Genomic DNA, 21,383 nt, shown 5'->3' with positions numbered 1-21,383 from the left:
GTAATAGTTAATTAGAACTGGAGAGGCCTCTTGGATGAGAGATGAAACATCTTCAAGAACCTGAAACAAGTCCAGTTGCCTATGATACATCACTTAAAACAGTAATAGAGTAATAGGGTAAGGCTGGAGGGGGGAAGTTGTAAAGTTGTCTATTTCTGCTTTAATTAAAAAAAAAAAAAATATCCTAATTTATTTGTATGTACTTTTTTCATGTTATCTTGGACACTTGGCCTACAGTGCTATCCGTAATGACTAGCAAACAATTCTGAAGTTACTTCTTTGTTGAGAAATAATAGCCGTATGCTGTGACCAGTAAAGTATTTGTAACACCTGAATGCAACAGATTAACATAACATTTTTCCCATGTAATATCTATGGTTTCTTTCTTGTTTCTGACTGAAAACTATTACATTGAAAAGTTCCTTTTAAGGGACATTTCACCCCAAAATCAAAAATACTTTTTGTTTTTCCTCTCACCCATAGAACTGTTTAGCCATCTAGATTGTTTTGGTGTGTGTTGCTGAGTTTTGGAGATATCAGCTGCAGAGATGTCTGCCCCCTCTCGAATATGATAGAAATAGACGACTCAAAGCACTCCCCCAAAAAACCATTTGAAAACTCAATAGCAAAAGGAAGCGTGCATCATCACTGACCTACCTAATGTTACAACTCAGCCAAGCTGGACTCCATTAGTGTTCACATCCGGTGCTTTCACAAGCACAAGCCTCTCATCCATGAGTAGTACTTTTGTGTGGAGACAGTGTTGGCAGGGGTAGTTTGGGAGAAAGAAAATTGTTCTTAAATTGATCTGCTCCCAACAAGGTCTGTGGATGATGTTGATTGAGCAGGTCATGATCTCTGGAAAGAGACATTCCTGTTGAGTTTGTCAGATGTATTTAAACCAAGTGCCATCGAGTTCCATTATAACTGAGAGAAGGCAGACATCTCTACAGCCAGTATCTCCAAGTCAAGTCAGGTCAATTTTATTTGTATAGCAACAGTTCACAACCAAAATTGTATCTCATGACACTTTCCAATTGGAGCAGGTGTTGACCAAAATACAACAACTTAAACGAAAAAAAATCTAGATGCAGGACAGCACTACAGGTAAGAGGACAAATATGTACCTTCGATTTTGGGGTAAACTGTCCCTTTGGTACCCCATCTGTTCTGTGGTTGCTGCAGAGTTGTAATCTCTATCAGGCCTCAGAGTGGCTGAAGTGTTGCTTCATCAAATCAGTCACAATTACCTACGAGCAATGCAGTAAATGTTTTAGCACATTAAGGACGAAACCATTATTGTTTTCATTCCTCTGCTGTTCCTCGAATTGAAAAATTACCTTTTTATTCAAATTACATTGACATTTTTTTTCTTACAGAAACATTCCTCAGTTGATGAGTGAATCGGCAAACGTTCAATTTCCAAAGGACGTAGCTGAGAATGTTTTTCTTTGGCCCTTGGTAGCAGATATCCATATAAGGCAGATAATTCAAATAGGCTCTCTTGGATTTCAACATGTTTTTTTTGGCCCGGTAGAAGGCATTATTGAGTATTTCATTCTTTTCAGTCTGAGACTGCTTCCATGTTTAACTCCTCATCCCAGACTCTATCAAAACCTTATTGCTATCTGATAAATATTTGCGCCTGGTTTCCAGGTCAACTTCTGGTTCTAAGAGCTGTCATCAAGCTTCCCTCAGCAGATGCAGTTCCTCTGAGGTGAAACATATTGATGCTTGAAAACAATATGGGGAGTCACTTTTTCATTTTGTCAGCCCTGTTCATTTTATTTCCCATTTAGATAAATGTAATGTGTCTGTTTCTGTGGCCAACACTAACCACAAAAAGAGTACCAGTTCCTAAGAATTAACATTTCTTTGTTTTTCCTTTTTATTTGAGGTTTTCGGCTAATGGAAGTAGTTATGTCTTCTCCAAGTTTTATGTTCATCAGAATCTCGGCATGATATAAATAGGTGTTATAAAAATTCTTGGAACAGTGTGTGGCATGAGTAAATCTTACATAAGGTGCTTATGTGACTGCTCTCATGACCAGGTATTTGCTTTTTCCTCTGAATGGAACAAAATTTCACTTGAATTCTTGAGTGATGATTTCAGGGATTGTTTGTTCAGGACTTTGACAACAAGAGCATAAAGAAAGTTGTGAACCGAAATTTTAGTGGCACACTGTCTGAGACTCCTGAATGATTGGATTATTAGTAATGCTAGAAGCTAATGGATAATAACTAAACTAAAACTAATGAGAATACTTGAAATTGAATTTCTGATCATTAGGGTGAAATCTGTCAATGGCAAAATTTCCAGCAGCTGGATTCACTACTGTGCATTCCTCAAAACAAATTTGCTGTAGTTGTTGTATTTTCAAAATATCATTTTTCTATGCTTTGAGCATCACAAAGGAAATTCAGTTTTCCTAATTATATTGGAAAAGAAAGAGGAAAATATCTCAGCAAGCAAAACAATTTGAATGGCTCAATATCCTTATGGATAGGAGTGAAATGTGTCTTGGTGGACTTCCTGTCGTGTCCTTAATCTAAGTGATTATGATGATCGTAATCCAATTGGGAGAAAACATAATTGAGCCAGAACTTAATGCCTTTTCATCAGCCCTAAATTAAACATCAAGTGTGTAGAAGACTGTCTGGCAGGCAGAGAGAGAGAGAGTTAAAATCACTCAGGAAATCAGTGAGACTTGGCATTGTCTCACAAAATCTGAGTGATTAGATGAACAATCATGTTTAGTTTGACATCTGCAATTTTATGAGGGTCAGTGCAGTTATCCAGAAAAATGTAATGAATTGTTTTCCGTTCAGAGTTATTAACTGAGTTATTCATGACTAAATTTGCTTGTCCATAACACTGCTGATTAAGGACTGTCTGGGTAACATTTTTACCCATGGCCATTGTACAGAATATATATAGAGTACTTATCAGACACAGAACTCCATTGACAGAAGCTCTAAGCTAGGACAGCATTCAAGTTCTGTCTTTAATCAAGCTGGAGCGCCTCCTGAAAAAAAACAGAAGGAAATGTAAATTTCTCTCAGTAGAATCTTCTGAAATGTAATCTTATTATAGCTTATTTTATTTTATGTTTGCTCTGTCACCCAGCAGGGCACCTCTTGTTCCATCCCTTTCAGACAGTATGATTTTTTTGTGCAAAAGTATTGCCCTTTTGAAGAGTTTCATAAGCAATGTCTATGTCACAGTTTATCTTTCAAAGCTCCCACCCTCCACTCACCCCTTGTATTTCAAACTTACGTGCTATGTGTGCAAAGTTCTAGTTTAGCATTTAGCATAAATCAGACCCACTCAAATACTGATTCTAAAGATAGGGAGAGCAGATGGTGATCTGTTTCTCCTTAGTTCACTGATGTTTTCCTCTTAAATCTGGAGGAATTTCCATCATCTGATACATTAATGTAGAGCAGCACATTATATACATTGTGTACTTATGTTAAACAATATCAAACATAGCAAACTTTCACCTGATCTGCACTGACATGGTTAAATTGGGTAACAGACGTTGACTGCAAATAATGTGCTATGATTAGCATGCTGATTACATTGATGACTGACACTGAATACCCATGTGGAAGCCGTAACCATATAGGCTCCCACTCAAGAGGATCAGACCCTCCGGTGCAGTCTGCCCAGTCATCAGTCAAATGCCGGATAGTCATCACTCACACAATATGCAGAATGTGTGTGTGTGTGTGGGGGGGGGGGGGGGGGGGGTTCAGCCCAGCATGTCCTCTCCTCTCAGTCAAAACATTAGATCCACATTCTGACCCAGAAAAGAGAGTGAAAACGGTGTTTACTCTAACTTGTTAAACTGCTTCTTATCAGTGTGATGGTGACAGGTTGTGTCAGCTTTGCTGCCGGCCTGAATGTCTAGACGTGCTGATGGGGATTAAGAAACAGAAACTCCTCATCCATCTTGCTAAGCATCAAAATTATACTAGGTGATGCACAGCTCTCACATAGAATATAGCCCTATTGGGTTTCAGTGTACTGTTAAAATCAAACTAACCGGTACTCATTTATAAGTGTTGATTTAAAGATGAAATGCTTCTTTTTTTTCCCAGTCGGTACCGATAACTGAGAATGACCTACTTCTCATGGCCAATACTAATAAAATAACCATTTTTTTCATTTATTATTGTAAAAGTTTATAATATCTAATTATATGGATTGTGTTAAAACTTGTAGACTTTTTTCCTACACTGGGACTTATGGCAGAGCATGTATTGCAAAGTTCAGTGGTGTTTTTTTCCTATGACACTGTTAAAAATGTCTACACCAGCCATGACATGTTTGACTCTTCAGTCTACACTGTTTAGCTCTACCCAGGTGCAGCAGTTTCAGGTCATGGTTGCATGGTTGCATCAGCTGTGTGCATGCTTTTTCTTCCTCTTCTTCCTCTTCTCTGTCTTTATTGATGAATCAGAAACCAACTTTAAAGAGGCATCATGCAACTGCAAAGATGCAGTTTTTTATCATCAAGCCTGATATATATCCTGCATCCCTATTTCTTTTTTCTTCGAGATAGGCAGGGCTCTGTCACCCCTTTTGTCGACTCATGTCATTTTGAGTGCTAGCTGTCAATCAAGCCCAATTTTCATTTGTCACTCCCCTGTTTTCTCTCTTTTTCTTCTCAGTCAGGGTGCCCTTTTGCATCATTGTTAAGGCAGTCTGGGGTTTTGGCTGAACCAGTCGAGTCAAAACAAGGTGTTAAGTTGCATCTAGTGAGGCTTTTTGACTTACTCTGTTGAGGGCTGTAATGGCAAATAGTGTTGTCAGCTGGAACACAGTCACAAAAAACAATATGTATACAGTAATGCCATTGAATATAACATCACAAAAAAATCTGGCATAGTCAGTTCCTCAAATTCAACATCATAAGCTACATAAAGTGTTTTCATTTATTGCTTAGCAATTGTATGAACTTGCTCATTTTTACTGGGTATATCAAATTCCTTTATGGTCACCACAGTGAATTTGACCTACTTTTAGTCTAGTGTAATGACATTAGCATGTGAATGTCGAAAGCATGCTCTCACCAGATCCTGTCTACAAGCCTGCACTGCCAACATGCCAGCCCATATAGAGCCCCCAGCTCAACTAGCTGTTAGTGGCATTGTAAAGACATTACATGCTGTTGGAAACCAAAACAAACGACACAGGAGTTGCACAAGGGGGCCATTCCTCATCTAATACCTTCTCTCTCTTTCCTGTGTTTTGCTTGAGTCATACTCAACTCAGTGTCCCCAGCTGGTTCAGTTATTCATAAAACGTGAGTTTTGTACACTAATAGACTTTTCATCTACAGTGTCCAATAACTTAAAGAAAAAACAGCTGCACTTATGTGTGAAACACTATTTATGCCAATACCATAGGAACCTCAATTCTAAAGCATTGTTTTTTAGATTATATTGTTGTTTTTATTAAAGATATTCCTTTAGTAACACTTTATAATAACTATCGTAAATAAATGGTAAATTGTGAGTAGTAAAACTAAGAGGTAGTAGCTATTAGTCCTTCACTGTTAACAAACTGCATTATAAACCATGTATTAGGCCATCAGTTATTGGAGAATTGCAACTAATATTTATAATGCTGTGACAGAGACTCCAATCACCCTATTACAAGACACTGTACCATCAACATGATTTTGAAATTGTTATGTAAGGTGAAAAAGTTACATTAAGTTGCTTTAACCTTATTATTTTCCCACCACTGTGTGCATCTTCTCCTCAGGTGTGTGCGGCGCTATGAGAACCATGTAAATCGTTGCCATCCGTGCTCTTCAGCCATCTCACCATGTGGTCGGTTCATTGCCTCAGGCTCTGAGGATAACTGTGTAAGTTGTAATAGTCTGGTTTACAGTGTATACTTTATACTACCCCTGCATACGTGTCTCTAGTTATACTGTTTCTCAGACTGTCAGGTTGTCTGTAAACCTAATTGACATTGATTGTCAGTGTTTTTTTTTTGTCTTGTTTTTTTTCCTGTCAAATTGAATGGGTGCCAAAGCAATAAAGGAGGCTGTCCCCCACCAATAAGGCCTTTTGAAAGCTTAAGCATAGTTGAATATATACCTAATTACATGTCACTATATATCAGTGTCTGTCTGGCCAGTTTACACGGTCTTTTGTAAATCTGTTGTAAAGAAAATAAGAAAATATAGCCACTTGTATGATTTTTACATTTTGAAAGCTAAATCATGCACACAAGATCATAACGCAAAAGAGACGACATACCTATCTGGATATTTGTTTTCATATATTGGCTATCGTTTGTGTTCAGCACAAGAAGCAAAGTGCAAAGTGTACTGCCCACTACACTGAATTGTTTTATATTTTATTTATATTATATCTTGCTTGATCTTGTAAAGGGGCATATCTTATTCTGTTTCAACTCTATTTAAGGTGAGGACTGGTTGTGCTTGACTCAGATGTTTTTATTTGGACTTGCTCCTTTTTCCATAGAAGTCAAATTCAACATTCATGTTGAAGCAGAAACTGTTTAATTGCTTTTCCAGACTGTGCCTTATACTTGCTTTCAAGACGTTTTCAGAAGTCTGCCTCCCTTTTCCTTATCCATCTCTCTTTTCTTCTGGTGTACGTGCTTGTTGAAAGCGGTGGAATAATATATGCATGCTGCTGGTTATTATTAATTATGGGGACTCAGCACAGCACGGACATTTGAGAGCATCTCTGTTGAGATCGGACATTTCCAACGTTTCTCGGAAATCGGGAGAGTGTATGGTAGTGAGCTGCACCATATTTATTTGTAGCTGCCCAGAGACTTCCATACGCCAGACACATTTGTACTTGTCTTAATATATCAAATAGCAATCATGGAAAGAAAGAACCTGAATATTCTAAAAAGACTCCCTAGATCATATTACACATTTTCCAAAGAACCGAAGCCAAAAATTATCTAAGTGGAATAAGATTTCAGTGTGGTTGATATTAACCTGTTGTGTGTTCATTTGAAATATGTATTATTTTCATCCATACTGACTTCCCCTTTTATCATCTGATAGGAAGTTCATCATTTAGAATATAGCAATTTTCTTCTTGAAATTTTTAATCAAGACGTGTGCTGGTCATTCAGTTTTCAGCCCTTCAGTTAGGGTTGATATAAACTGATACATCGGCAGATCCATGTGATATTTAAGCTTTTCTGAAAGACATTCTGTCTTCCAAGTATCTAATGCCCTGTTAGGCACCACACACGTCATGTGCTTCAGACAGGAGACACTCTACCCACGGATCGTTTGTCAGAGCTCACTTGAAGCGTTTTGCAGGGATACATAATACAAAACAGCTGCAGGAATCTGATGAGTCGTCGTCTGGTAACAAACATCCCCACATCTGTTTTTATCTGTGCAAATGGCACTAAAGCAAATGATTATAAAAATCACTGATTGGTTGATTGATTGAAAGGAAAAACTGCAAGATGAAAATGGAATTGCATATCTTTTCAAAGATTTCAAATTTAAGTGTTGATTTTAAGATGTCTGTGCAAGTACTTTAAAAAGGAATTGGCCTGCTTTGAGTATGTTTTGATATTTTAGATTTTATGCTCTGTTCAGACCAAATGCGAAGAAAATATTGCTTAACACGACATTACACTCGCACAGTCTGTTTTTTCTTCCATTTTATGAGCAACTTAATATGAACTGAAATCTGGTTTTAGCTCAGTTGCTTAACTTTTTGACTTGCTGCCGTCATGTAGAAATGTACTCCAGGGTATTGCAGTTCACATTGGCATCACTGTTGGGCATCGCTACAGGTGAAAAGAGGAAACTTCTGACCACACACATCAGTGATTCTGGTTACAACTCGCTTGAGCATTTTAATCACAGAGTTCAGTGAAACGCCAACTTTCAGTCTGGTATGAAGTTACTCTAAAGAACAGATATGTGTATCAATATTTAATGTTGCCTCAACCAAAACAGTTGATCAAGGAATCAGAAAGCCTTTACTAATTCTACACAATTCTGAAAAATGACACAAAAAAGAAGACGCAGAACCTGAAAAAGAACTTGATGCCTTATTTGCCGACAGTTTCTGATGCTACAGATGGTTTTTTGGGGGTTTTTTTATTACTCAGTACTTACTGTAAGTAAATCTTTAAATGCACTGTTGAACTTATCTCTAGAGTCATTTGGGATAACTGATTCTGGCACAGTATTGGGTCATTTTACGTGTCTGATTGCTGATATCAACAAGAGCCAAGTCTTAATGACCAGACAATCTTTGAACATAGTCACAAATTACTGGTTATCATTTAGACAATTTTCAATGTGATAATACTGACAGTAAACTATTAAGTTGACTATTTAGGTTTAGAAGGAATAGTCTGTTGTTCACCCGAAACAACCAGTGTACGTGACAGTATGGACGTTAGCTGTACAAACACTGTCTACCTGTGTATGATGTGTGTCTTATGTACGTACGTGTGCTGGAGCTCAAACTCAAAATGTATGACTGCAGAAATTAAACAGGATGAGCACAAAGGTTGCTTCTCCTTGTGTCTTTGTATATGTCAACTTTGTGTGCAGTTCTATCACATTTGATATGTGCTTCTTGTTCAATCTGAACACACTTGTGGGTTTATGTATTACATATGTTTTATGTTCTACATAAGTACATTACTTCATGGTTACAGTTCAGGCCTGCTATTGTTCATATAGTCCATCTTATCCATTTCATTTCAGGCCTATGTGTATGACATCCGTAGCAGCAGCTACCTCCACAAACTTCAAAAACAAGCAGACACAGTTCTCAGTGTGACTTTCAACCCAGCCACACCACAGGTAAGAACATTTCTTTAACTTTTGTGTTTGTGTTTCTGTTGTTTCCCTCCTCTTGTAGCATGCATCCAATGCCCCATCTTACAAAGGTGAAATAATTCTTCATCTTAAATGAAGCATTAGTCAAATTTTTATACATGCCAGTAAGCAATTTACCAGCGTCAGACAACTAAAGTGAAACCAGACATTGATTTTTCTTTCCAGATGTTAACCTGCCTTAACTCTACATAAACACCCACAGGATATACATACAGGCATCTCACATCAACACGTGTGTTTACCATCCACTCAACTCCTGATTATACATACACATCAATAATTCAACATAAGGAAATTAGTTTTAAAAATGTATCTTCCAAATTTTTTTTTCATTATTATTATTATTATTATTTTCATTATTCAAAATAAGTGACCCTCATAACAAGTGAAGGAACACCACTTCCCAGAACACCATGACACATATAACAGTAATAAATAGATTTTGTTCAAATTCCAAATGTTGTTCTTTATGTCAAGCATCTCACAGTCATACAGCAGCTTCTGTTAAAGTGTTAAGGGTTTTATGTTTCACTTTGGAAATGTTATAATACACACATTTGGTAATCAGGATACAGCACAGACTACGGTGGCCCTGAGGGTCCTAACAACATTTCAGGAGACTCAACAACATTCCACAAAACACAACATCATTTCAGAAAATGGAACGTAATTTTCACAAATATGTCATTGGGTAAGTTGGTTACACAGGTCTGCTCCATCCCTACTTGCTCTGCACTTCTAGTGTTTATAAAGAATGAATGATATCCTGAGGCTGAGGTCTCATAGCAGGGCATTTTATGTGTTATAATCAGTATATTATTCTGTAAGTGTGTTTCAGTGTGTGGGCTAAGTATACTTAAATTGCTATCAAAATGTGAACACTGACAGCATGTCGGTGTGTAAAAACACAAACAGAAACTCTGCTGTTATCTACAAACAACAACAACAACAAACTTTTTTTTCTCAATGTTTTCCTCCTGGACCGATGCCATTTTAATTTAAAGTGAATATCATCTAAATCACTCTGTGGGTTTAACCAGTGGTGGCCAGTTTATAGTCCAATCAGATAATGACTACCGCTCTTCCAAGCCATAACCCTGTGGGATCTAGTGACTCGCTCTGTGCACTGCCGATGGACTTTTATGACAGGCTGCCTGCAGGGTTGTTCCAGCCTGTGATTGGCTGCACAATTCCACAGTCCACATGGTTGCGCTTGTTTAGTTCAGAAGCAGCTTTACAACTTTCCTGTTGACTGTTTAGCATTGTTTACTAGATCCCTTGTAGTTTAATGTTATGCAGTTGTTAAAGCTGCAACAATCAATGGTTTAATCTGTCAAATTGCAAGCTATTTTGATAATTGTTTAATCAGTTTATCCAGCTTTCTCAAATGTGAATATTTTCCATTGTCTGTACTGCTCTGTGATGGTGAACAGAAGATATTTGGGTTGCAGACTAAACAAGACATTGAATTGAAGACATCATTATGGAATTTGGGAAACACTGATCTGAATTGTCTGATATTCTATAGACCAAACAATTAAACAATGAATCCAGAATTCAATTGACAGATTAATCCACAAAGAATATATATAAATGAGTTCCAGCTCTAGCCATTTGTTTGCTCTATGTCTAAAGGGATAGTGAAGGGAGAGAGAGAATGCAAAAAACTCTTCCAGTGCTTCAGTTTGCTGCTGTGATCTCTTTATTTCAGGTTGTTGCCACAATGAATTTAAAGCTCTTTCTTTGCATGGCATGCAGTAAATCTAAACTGTAAGATATCCATTGAAAATCAGGGACTGGAGGGAGTTTCGCCAAAGAAAACATAACGTGAAGATTAACAATGGGCAAAGACTTTTGTCTATCTTGAATTGTCATTACAGCAAAGTAGGAAATCAAAGTCTGCAGTGCAGCTTCATACCAGAATCCTTTCAATGTCTCCAACAAAATCTCAAGAGCATTTCTCAAAGCAACAACTCCCTTTGGAAATGTTTTATTGTCCAGTTAATGATTTTTCTTTGGACCTGTTCAAAGCAAGTTGTATTGAAAAAGAAAGCTTTTAAAATAGAGTATCACATCCTCTGCTGGACATCGTTGGCTGTCTTTTTGGACTTGAGGCACATGTTTTTAATCTGCTTGTCCGTCTGTGTAACTCCATTCAGTTAAACTTTGCAGTACAATGATACATTCGGATTTCCAAGTTTGAAAGTGGAAAGTTTGATCCATGGCCATTTACTGGCTGAATTACAGTAATCTGCAGAGTTTGACGACACACTTCATCACTCAGATCAAGCTCACTCCCCATCAATACTTCTGCACATCCTGTTTTCTGTGATATGATGTGTGGGCAAAGCATAAATTAAAAAAAATCAAGAAAGGTTACCACTATTAACTGAACCTTTTTTGTATTTTCCACCACAGGAGTCAGATGTTGATTAAAGATTAAATCAATGTTTCAACCAAACTGAAATAATGAATGATAGATTAGGACACAAATGTGAACACTTAAAGTTGCAGTAATGCTTAGACAAATTATTTCCACGTGGAGATCTGGCCACATTTCTTTAGAAATGTTCAAATTTGCTCTTCAGTTTAATGTCTTGTATCAAATTATATCTGTTCTTTTCATCTCCTACTGGCCATCACTTGTTTCTGTTCTCAGATTTGTGTCACTGACCATCTCATACTACAAGAGCCTGCCAGGATTTGACCACATTGAAGTCGTAAAACTCACAGATGTATGAAAAGCTTGGAAGGCTCCAGAGGGTCTGCAACATTATAAAGAGCAGTGACTCTTCCCACCCTGAAAGTCAGGATGTCCCCAAGAGCACACCCTGATCCAAAACACACTAAAATTTCCTTACATAGAATAACGACAGAGTAAAAGAACCTTAGCTGGGTACAGCACCTGGGTCTTGTGGGTGAGTAGGGTTTTAGTGGATTTCATGCTACAGTATACTGTACATTATATTGTAGCATGAGCATTTTAGCTTCATGTTTACTTTGAAAGTGTAGTCTGTCTCACTCATATTAAATTATAAGCATGTAATAATTGCTCATTAAAATAAACAGATCTGTCTTTGATCAGTGACTTAAATCAACATTTACTGTGGCCTTTTGAATCTTTCCAAGGACCTCTTTGAGGGAGGATGATCTCAGAACTTCTTATCACATTGAGATGAAGTTTTTTCCCAGATAGCAAAGTTGTTCCAGACACTGGCCCTTGTAAAACTTGGAATGATGGCACTTGGGTGATCTACTACAGTTTGCCAGATCTGAGCCACAAAAGAGAGGAATCTACCAAGAGAGAATCTAATAAACCTAATTTTGCTATCTAGGTCTGAAGCCTAAAGATTAACATTTTTTGAAATTTCATTCACACAATTTTCACAGATTAGGTTTAAGGTGGTTTAACAGAATAAATACCAACCTACAGCTGATAACCGTATCACACTGTTTTCGATAGTGGAGGGAGTTTGCTCAGTTGTCCTGGAGATGGATCTTTTGACATTTGAGCTCAGTAAATGTTATGATTGTAGCCATAGCACTTTTTTATGACCTCTCATCTGCATTAGCGGAGCTGAAGAATGGAGGTTCATTCTTCAGCTCATTCTTTACCTTGGAAATGGTAGTTTGACAAAACAATCCCTGCTGTGGGCTCGCATACCAGCATTTCCCAAAATTGACTTACTTTTCTTTAACTCAGGCAGTTTACTCACTCTTCATCACTCTACAAATCTCTCCTTCTGTTACATGTTCATATTTGTTTCACTCTGAATAATAGTTATATCATTTGCATTGCATTTACTTATTATATGTAATACAATGGAGGCTTCAAGTACTCAGTCTAATTATTCAAGATGCACTGTTAGAAATAATTCACCATTAGGGCACAACAAAGTGTATGGGTTTCAGTCTTTAAAGCTTTCTAATATGATTGCCCATGAGAGGTGGGTTTGTGTTCCGTCTGTGTCAGAGGACATTTGTGAACAGTATCTATGCATCCCGCATCTTGGATTTTGACATTCATGTCCCCATTATTTAGGAGCATTCCTCTTAATGCTATTGACAGCGTAAGATGGCTCATAGAGACACACACATGAAATGTTACACAAAGCTCTCCAATACAATAACTGAGAAGTGTTTGCTTTCTGTTTAGCAGACAGTTGATCCTCTAATGATATATTGAGGACCTGGCTCAGCTTTGTGAGGCTGCTACGAGTTCACCTTGATACAAAATATCAACTAAAGCATCTTTGGTTTGTGGTCAAAATAGAGACTAGTAAATAAAGAATGATTAGAAGTTGAAGAAGCTGTGGGAAATGATTCCTCAGTCTTACAGTTAAGGCCATTTAATATCATAAATGGTACCAGCGCTGTATTTCCTGAGCCTGTGTTTCTCCTCCTCAAGACATAAACAAATACTGTAGCTAACCTGTGCTCACCTTGCTCTTTAGCCACATTTGAGGGCCAGACAGTCACCATATTTAATGCTGCAAGAACAGATAAAGCAATGCATATTTTCCACTAATTTTTCACCTGTGTTTTCCATCCTAATACTTAAAAGACAGTCAAGCAGGCAGATCTACCTCCAGGGTTCATTCCTTCAGGTTAATTCCTGTACTTTTCTCTGTAATGAGAGATCCGAACTTTTACTGTCACTTGACTTTGTTGTCTTGTAAAATCTTGTGGGATTTCTCCTGGCATACCTCTGTAAAGTTTTGTAAGCTCCCTTGTGTTGGACCTACAGTAAAAGTTAACTTGGAAAATGATTTTCACACTTCTGTCTCTGCTGGTTCAACACATAAGGAGGTTGTCTTTTTGATTTATTTTGGAGTAGATTTGTTGGAGGCAAGCTGTGTCAAATTTGAACAGTGGCTGAAAACAAGGCAGTGGTGAATCTGTATCTGAAGTGACTGAAACTCAAAGCTCCAGCGTCATAAGTAAAAGCAAAAAAATGCAGTTGCCAGAGGCAAATCAACAGTGACTTCAGAGAAACAGGTTACTGTGTCAGACTAAAGAAATAGACTTCATGTGGCTCTGCTCTATTTGGATTACTCATATTTCTGCACTGTCTCACCCCGAGCTGGTGATAGCTCCAATTACTTTGTTCCACATCAGCAGTGGAAACGTCTTTGTGGTATCTGCCAAAGATCAGCTTATTAGTGAAGTGGATTTCTTTCGAAGGACAGTGGGGTGCCCTCTCTTTTGCCTTTGTTTTTTTTGTTTTGTTTTTTTCAGTGGACTATCAGTGCTGACAAAAATGATTCTGACCAACTGTTTCTGTTGACCCACATCTGTTACTCTTCTCTGTATGATCCAGTTCTTGAGTATGTAACACCTTGTTTATGTACATTTTTTAAACATGATGATCAAATTCTGGTTACATACATGTTGTAAATGTTAAGCAAAAAATAGCTGTCATATGTTGTATCAGCCCTTATTAGATGCGACCCATAGTACACAAATTGGAACATTTATAAAAATCGTAACTTTCATGTGTGGGAGACTTGCTAGATATGAACAGGATGGTGAACAGGATGGTTACAAGCCTGACACTTCAAATGAAGTTATTTTTCCAGTAATCTGAAAGCAGGTGTACCTGTTTCGCGCAGTTTTGAACATACCTACAATACTTTCAATCTTAGCTAAATCATTTGATGTATTATTATTATGATTGAATTTGTGAATCAGAATTTCCATAAATGTGCCATTTTATGTCCCATGGGTAATTTTAAACTGCAGTCATTTGGCCTAATGGCTAACAGTTACAGATTTCAGATCAGAAAACAAGAAGCCATGGTAACAGAAACATGGTGCTCTAAAGCTAGTGCTGAAGCTGTGCAGAGCAACAGGAAACAGCAAACCACTAGTACAGATTTAGTTGACTGAATGATTGCTGCGATAACAAAAAGTTTAAAGATTGGTGAAGAGTTTAAATGAGAGGGGGAAAAGGGCAAATAAGCTTAAAAACACAACATCATTGTTTAATCTGATATAAAACCAGTCCAATTAAAAAGTGTTTGAAAAGGTAGAAACTTAAATCATATGGGAGAAAGGTTTCTGGTTGTTTAACAAGAGTGTTTGTTTCTGTGAAAGTATCCTTGAGCAAGACAGTGAACACTCCCTCTGCTTCAGATACGCCTCTGCACTCTCACATATCTGGTTGATGTTAAATGCATGCATGTGTCTGTTTGTTGGAGGAACAACAAAATAGAAACAAACAAACAAATAGAATCAGCATGAAATACTGTTTTTGGTGTCAGTCCTTTGGCTAAGTGAGAAATTTCCCTCAACTACTTCAGACCTCATTTGTACTTCATGTGCTGGAGTTAGTGCAGGCCTGTGACCGCTCACTGACACAAGCAGCTGTCTCTTAAGTTTAGCATTTTCTATCGCCCCAACTAGGAAGATGAACAATGAGTGAATCATCCCATTGGCTTTCAAGCTTAGTGTACTCTTGTCTCCATATGTCAGCATGTATCATCTTTGCTCTTTGCAGGCAGGCGAAAAATGCAGCTGGTGTCCCTCTAGACCTTTTTACTGTATTTTTCATTTGTGGCCATATGGCATTTGAAAAGCTATCCACACACTAACCCTAACCCTTTTTTACATATACATATATATATATATATATCCTATTTCTCCATTTCCTCTTTGCCTGACCCCAGGGAGAAAACAGCTCTCTTCTTACTTTAGTGGCCAGACAGCAAATACAGAGCTGTACTCTGCCGTCTGCCCCAGAATGTCACGTTAGAGTGAGATACAGACTGAGCTGAGACAGCCTCTCTGGAATCAACTGGCCTGTGTTCAGCACAGCTGGAAACGAGAGTGAACAGGAAGTGAGAAAATAAAGAGTTGAAGTCCCATTACAGAGTCATGAGGGACATTTTTAAGTATCAAAATCTTTCACATGTACTGTAGTAGATAGCATTTGCCATGGTGTTAGTCGATAATGTTTTCTTTTCTATTTTGTATAGCCAAAATATGAAATACCACATATTGTGTTTCTAATTAATAAAAATTGCATAACATGGGGGTTCATGATGAAATGCATGGATCAAATGTATATCTTTCCTCACATCTAATGAACCAATAAGCCCCAAGTGGCCTTGCTTTACATTCACCATGTCAATTTTGCTTTTATTATGCAATCATTTAGGTGATGACGTCACATTTGCTTTTAAAGTCCCTGAGATGTTGACGGGGCTAGTGCTCCAACACTGTCACACTGAAATATCATGTGTTTGGTGATTGTGTTAGCTTTAACAAACATTCACTATCCTTTTGATTTTTAGCTGTTCCCTTTTTTCCTCGAGACAGAAATTCCACATGAACATTCTGGAGCAAACACAGAGTCTGATTTTTCTGTGCTTCTCTGTGTTCCCTCACATTCACTCAGGTGGTTCGTCCGGGACCTTTTAATTAAGATTAACCTATGCCGACTTTCAAAAGACTGGCCTGAGGGCAGTTTTATGAATAGTCTACATTTACTGTTATTTGTTTTATGTTTTGTGTTTGTGTCTTTTGTTTTAATTGCCATAAATATGAGCTGAGGTTTGATTAAGTTTAAGGAAAAAAACTCTAATGCGGTGTGTTTCATTTTCTTGAGGCTTTGATTACAGTTTGACAGTGGCTCATATGGCAGTGGCCCCAATATAGCTGGTCACTGCTTTTCAGTTTCTTAATTGTTTATTGAGAATTAATTGATATGTCCAACAAAAACTAGGGAGTGACATAAGAGATTGAAAAGATCTCTGACATCACAGACATACTGTCATCACTATGAACAAACAGTTCATGTACTTGTAAGCCCATTAAACAGGTGACCCTGGAGACTGCCTGCTCCCTTTTCCCATCTCTCATGTAGATCATCCGTCCCCTCTCAGCATGCTCAGCACAGAACATCCCGGTATGTTGGCATTTGTCAAGTGTGTTCTACCGCTGATAAATGGTATCCTTTGGGAAGGAAAGCACATCGCTCCTCATAACTTCAAAGCTTCAGCGATCGTTCATACCAGTTTGTGCTGGCAGACACTTTCTGTAGTCCAGAATGCCGGTATTTGACAAAAGTGTTCGTGACTGAAAATCCAACCCACATTGCATTCTTAATCATCATTTTTAGTCCTGCTTTGAACTATTGATTTGTGGCCCTTTTTCTGTGGTACTGAGCCAGCGCGCCAGACAATAAATTAGATTATGTAACATGCATGGCAAGCACCGTGCAAGTTCTCGATCTGATTTATTATCCCAGAGTTCCTAAAAAGTTTTGAATGAGTCTTCATTCTACAACACATAAAAACAAATAAGTATAAGATGATTAAAGAAGCAGCCCTCATTTTTAACATTTTGTCTCATGCATTACCAATTACTTTGAGATCATTAACCATTGCAAAACTATGCTTGTGAATGCCTTCAAAACCTCTGTATCAGTGGTGTCATGATTGCATAAGGACATCTGACATTGCAAATAAATCTTTAAACAGAGCTCAAACATTTATAACCTGAATTTGTTAGAGGTAGGCTGTTAAAGAAAGCCAAATGCCATTTCTTGTGATGGCCCAGCATGACCCCATTCTATATGTCTACAGTGAATCAGCTTGCAACAAGTTTGAACATCTGACCCCGACGGCCGTCCAAAACCTTCAGTCCTCATCAGCTTTAGCTCATTTCAGCCTCAGTGGACAGAGGTTGAAGGTTGCAGAGATGGAATGTGACAGATTATAGATGTTTGCTTACAAGCGTATGTCATAGAAACTCCACAAAGTTGCAAAGATCTTTGCAGTAAATCTGTGATTTAGTTTCCAACATGCTGCATGTTTTCAGGGAGGAGTGTAATGCTGAGGCGATGACACAGTCTCATGATTTTGGATGGCAGTTGATGAAGAGAGCTGTAGTTGCTAATGGAGCTGCTCTCTGACCCCCTTAAGTTTTAAGTAGCCATTTTAGCAGCCTTTGGGCGGGACCCAGACTGTTAGGCTATTGTTGATTAAGGTCATTTGAGCAGGAGGTCGTAGTGAAAAGAAACTCTCTTCAAAATCTTCAGGAGCTTGTGAAATGAGCTCTCAAACTGTTTGTTTCACGACAGAGTCTCAAACATGTTCATACAGTGAAAAACACCAGTAAAACACATGCCTCTCCAGCTGCAATTTTTTTTTGAGAAATCCTCTCACCTTTTAGCTCCGCAGATACCTTGAAATCTTCCTTGTGTACATAGGGAAAAGGCTGCAACAATCACTCGTTAAAAAAAAAGAGGAATGCTTGAATTTAGTCATTGTGTGCTTGAGTCATCCTCAGACCTCAGCTATGTTCACTCCCTTTCCCAGCATGGGCATCTGCTTGCTGGTAAAAGATTATTTCTGCTGGTAAAAGATTATTTATTTCTTTTTTATGGGAAAAAATGTTGAACTATTGTTTTACCAAATGTGGTTTTTATCACTGCCTGGCAAATTGTTGTTTTCCAAGATTCCAGCTGTTACTTAACAAAGGTACTCTGTCTTTACAACGACCTCAAAGTATATGAAATCACTAAAAGTGTCACCCACGCATTCCCATTTAGTTTGCAATCATTTGTGCTGTTGGTGGTGATCCTCAGTCATCCAGTTCGTGTTTTGTAACAGTGCTATAGTTTGTAGTTTTCACTTGTTTTTTTATTTTTTTTTTCATGTAGGATTTTTAAAGTCCTCCAAGATTTGAAGTGGAATAAATAAGAATGCAAAGAACCATAGCTGCTAATAGTATGAAATGGGTTTTAAATGATTTATTACTCGCCCTGGTCATACACATCCCATATGCTTGATGATAAAGTTCAAATAGAGCTGTTTGTTGAATCATGACTGTTCCATAATATCATACACTCTAGTTTGGGCAGCTGCAGGAATAGATATATATCATGGGCCACATTCTATGGAGGGTTTTCCTTTTGCTATTACTTCTAACTGGCTGTCAGAGAGTTGAGGTAATGCTCCCTCACCCTCATCTGCTCTACAGGCTGAAAGATGAGATAATCCTCTCCCCATCCTAAGAAATATCGTTAAGAAGTGATTGTGTACATGTGCTTGTCTGTGGTGCTGCATCCTCTTGTGAGTAGAGTGTGGGATGTGTGTTGGCACATGCGTATGTTTGAGGGAGTGCATTGTGTGGGTCGACGTGAGTTTATTGATGTGTGGGTGTCTAATTAATCAGTAAACAGTTGACTCACCAGGACTAGCGCTGGCAGTAAACGCAGCCCCAATCCTGATTAAATAGACATAACATTACATAACCAAAGTTCAGGCCAGGCTGCTTCCTGTTCTTTGTGATAAATGGCAGGTATGGAAAATCAAGAATTTCTATAAGAAACACAGTATGGATCTTGACCTTGGGGATGCAAGTCGTCTTTGAGGAGACAGGTGTGTTCTTATGCAACTCGGTCCTCGTAACATAGAGCTGTGGAAAGGACAGTGATGTGTGACACAGATCCTGGGAAATATCATCCACAAGCTGAAGGTGACATCATCTTTTTTCTCTGTCTCTCCTAGCTGCTGACTGGGACCCTGGATGGGAAGCTGAGACTGTTTCAGTCCAGCAGTGGGGACTGTCTGTCTCATGACAACAGTGCTGCTGTGCATAGCATCCCCAACATGACTGCATAATTACAGCAGGCTGCTGCAAAGACCATGCAGATTTCATTAAAGCGGTTCCACCCCTCTGGCCAGGATTTTACTGGGGAAGAAGAACGTAAGGGTTTTTGTTTTTAGTTGGCGATAAATGAAGATAAAAAAAAAATAGATACGAGTTTAAAGAGGTTTTGTGTTTCTTGTTGTGTATCTTTTGTGTTCTTCTCAAATAGTCAAAAGGACCCACACATTTCAACTCACTCATCTTTGTTAGACATGCACTATGTAACTCATTACCTACTGAAATTCTAACAAAGATGACTGTAGACTGTCTGTTATTTAACATATCTGTGGTTTAACCGATTATGTTTTCATCTAACTACATTATTGTGATGCAATATTTACTCAAGATAATTACAGCCAACCTTGCCAAAAACAATTTTAGCCGCCATTTTTCCCATCTGTTGTCCACATTCTAATGATGAAGCATCATATTTTGTTTGTTCAGTATGTGGAACAGATTTACTCCTATATCACTGGCTACACAACTATGACCTCAACTGGGTGCAACCTCTTCAGCTGCCAGACACAGATGCTACTACTGTTCACACTGACACACCCATCCCCATTGTCTGAGCTGTACATTTACTCTTCTCTGCCTTAGTCACAACACAATGTCAACTACACTGAACTGTAAGAGAACAAAATGTAATAAAGTAGGACTCTGACTCCGAAATAAGAAAAAATAAAAAGGGCCACATTGCTGGTAGTGTGCATGGCAAGTATCAATAAATTGATACATCTTGGTTAAATGCCTGTGGCGATTATTTCTTTAATTATGTGTCTGTTGTCTACCTGGTATAAATGCAGTTGTGTGACTGCAGTATGTAAGGTGTACCTCAAGGTTCCACTTTCGGACCACTTCTGTTTCAATTTTTTGATAATATCCTGATGGTATTTTCTTTTTCATTGTTATTAGTTACTATGATATAGTATACAATTATAAATACATTGAAACTATAGTAAATACACTACATATGATATACATATATAGCCTACTACTGTAATGCAGTAAAATGATCCCAGACATCCCATATTATGTTTGACTACACATGAAAATCTTATTCATCACATATTAACAACAAGTTTTTCAGTTTGACTTTTACATTCTATAAACTTGGTTGTCAGCTCTCAAAGTCAGTTTAACAAAGTCTTACATAACGGTCTTTGGTATGAGGCCGAACCTCAAATCAAAATTTAACTCTCTGGTTTTTGTTTGCAATGGCGGCACATCTCTCCAGAAAGTTGATAAAATTAAAATGTCTGGGTTTATGGATCGACTCTGGACTTTTGTTTTTTCCCCGCATGTTGATTTGATTATAAAAACATTAACTTTGTTATTGGTGCAGTGTTGTTCCACTGAGATTTGCCTCCCAAATTACATCACTGATACTGGACAACACTGAAACTGTTAATGAAATTTATTTTAAAACTTCTTCCTCTTAGTGTTGTCTAGTTTTTCAAATGTGGTTATTTATATTATTTATAGGGTTAGGGTTAGGGGTTATATATAAATACAGTATGTAAAGCTTATTAAAGCTTAAACCTTAAAGATTATAGATAACTTTATATATTTTCTGAGAATGTCTAATTCTTGGATTTTAAAATACTTTTTATTTGTTGTTTGTGAAGTTATCACTGATAGTTAAGGTATAATTTTATAATTTTTAAGTCTGTTGTACTTTGATATTGAGTCAATTATCTGTTGTGTGTTGTTGTTTTGTATCGTTTTGTTATGTTGGCTGTCATGAGTGGATGTTTTGAGACCCCCTTGAAAATGGTATAATACATATTAACACATATGTTACATTTGAATAATTAGATACAATAAATTGACACTCGCTTG

At 37.7% G+C, this 21,383-nt stretch overlaps 1 protein-coding gene across 6 annotated transcripts in view; it reads left to right on the top strand.

The window, feature by feature from the left end:
* Positions 1-20,289, top strand: part of wdr27 (WD repeat domain 27) — a 43,145-nt gene extending 22,856 nt beyond the window's left edge. For 2 of the 6 annotated variants that reach the window (XM_037124640.1, XM_037124635.1), the window contains 3 exons: positions 5,777-5,879; positions 8,748-8,846; positions 19,400-20,289. In XM_037124640.1, coding sequence (XP_036980535.1) covers positions 5,777-5,879; positions 8,748-8,846; positions 19,400-19,513 — 316 coding nt within the window. In that variant the 3' untranslated portion in view covers positions 19,514-20,289. Of the gene's footprint in view, positions 1-5,776; positions 5,880-8,747; positions 8,847-9,047; positions 9,097-9,450; positions 9,574-11,541; positions 11,971-19,399 lie in introns of those variants that run through there. The other 4 variants (XR_005079451.1, XM_037124637.1, XM_037124636.1 and 1 more) reach the window with 4 other exon arrangements.
* Positions 20,290-21,383: the final 1,094 nt, after the last annotated feature.

Source organism: Acanthopagrus latus, chromosome 15 (genome assembly GCF_904848185.1).
Source record: "Acanthopagrus latus isolate v.2019 chromosome 15, fAcaLat1.1, whole genome shotgun sequence".
Taxonomy (NCBI): domain Eukaryota; kingdom Metazoa; phylum Chordata; class Actinopteri; order Spariformes; family Sparidae; genus Acanthopagrus; species Acanthopagrus latus.
This window is presented reverse-complemented; position numbering and strand designations above follow the sequence as displayed.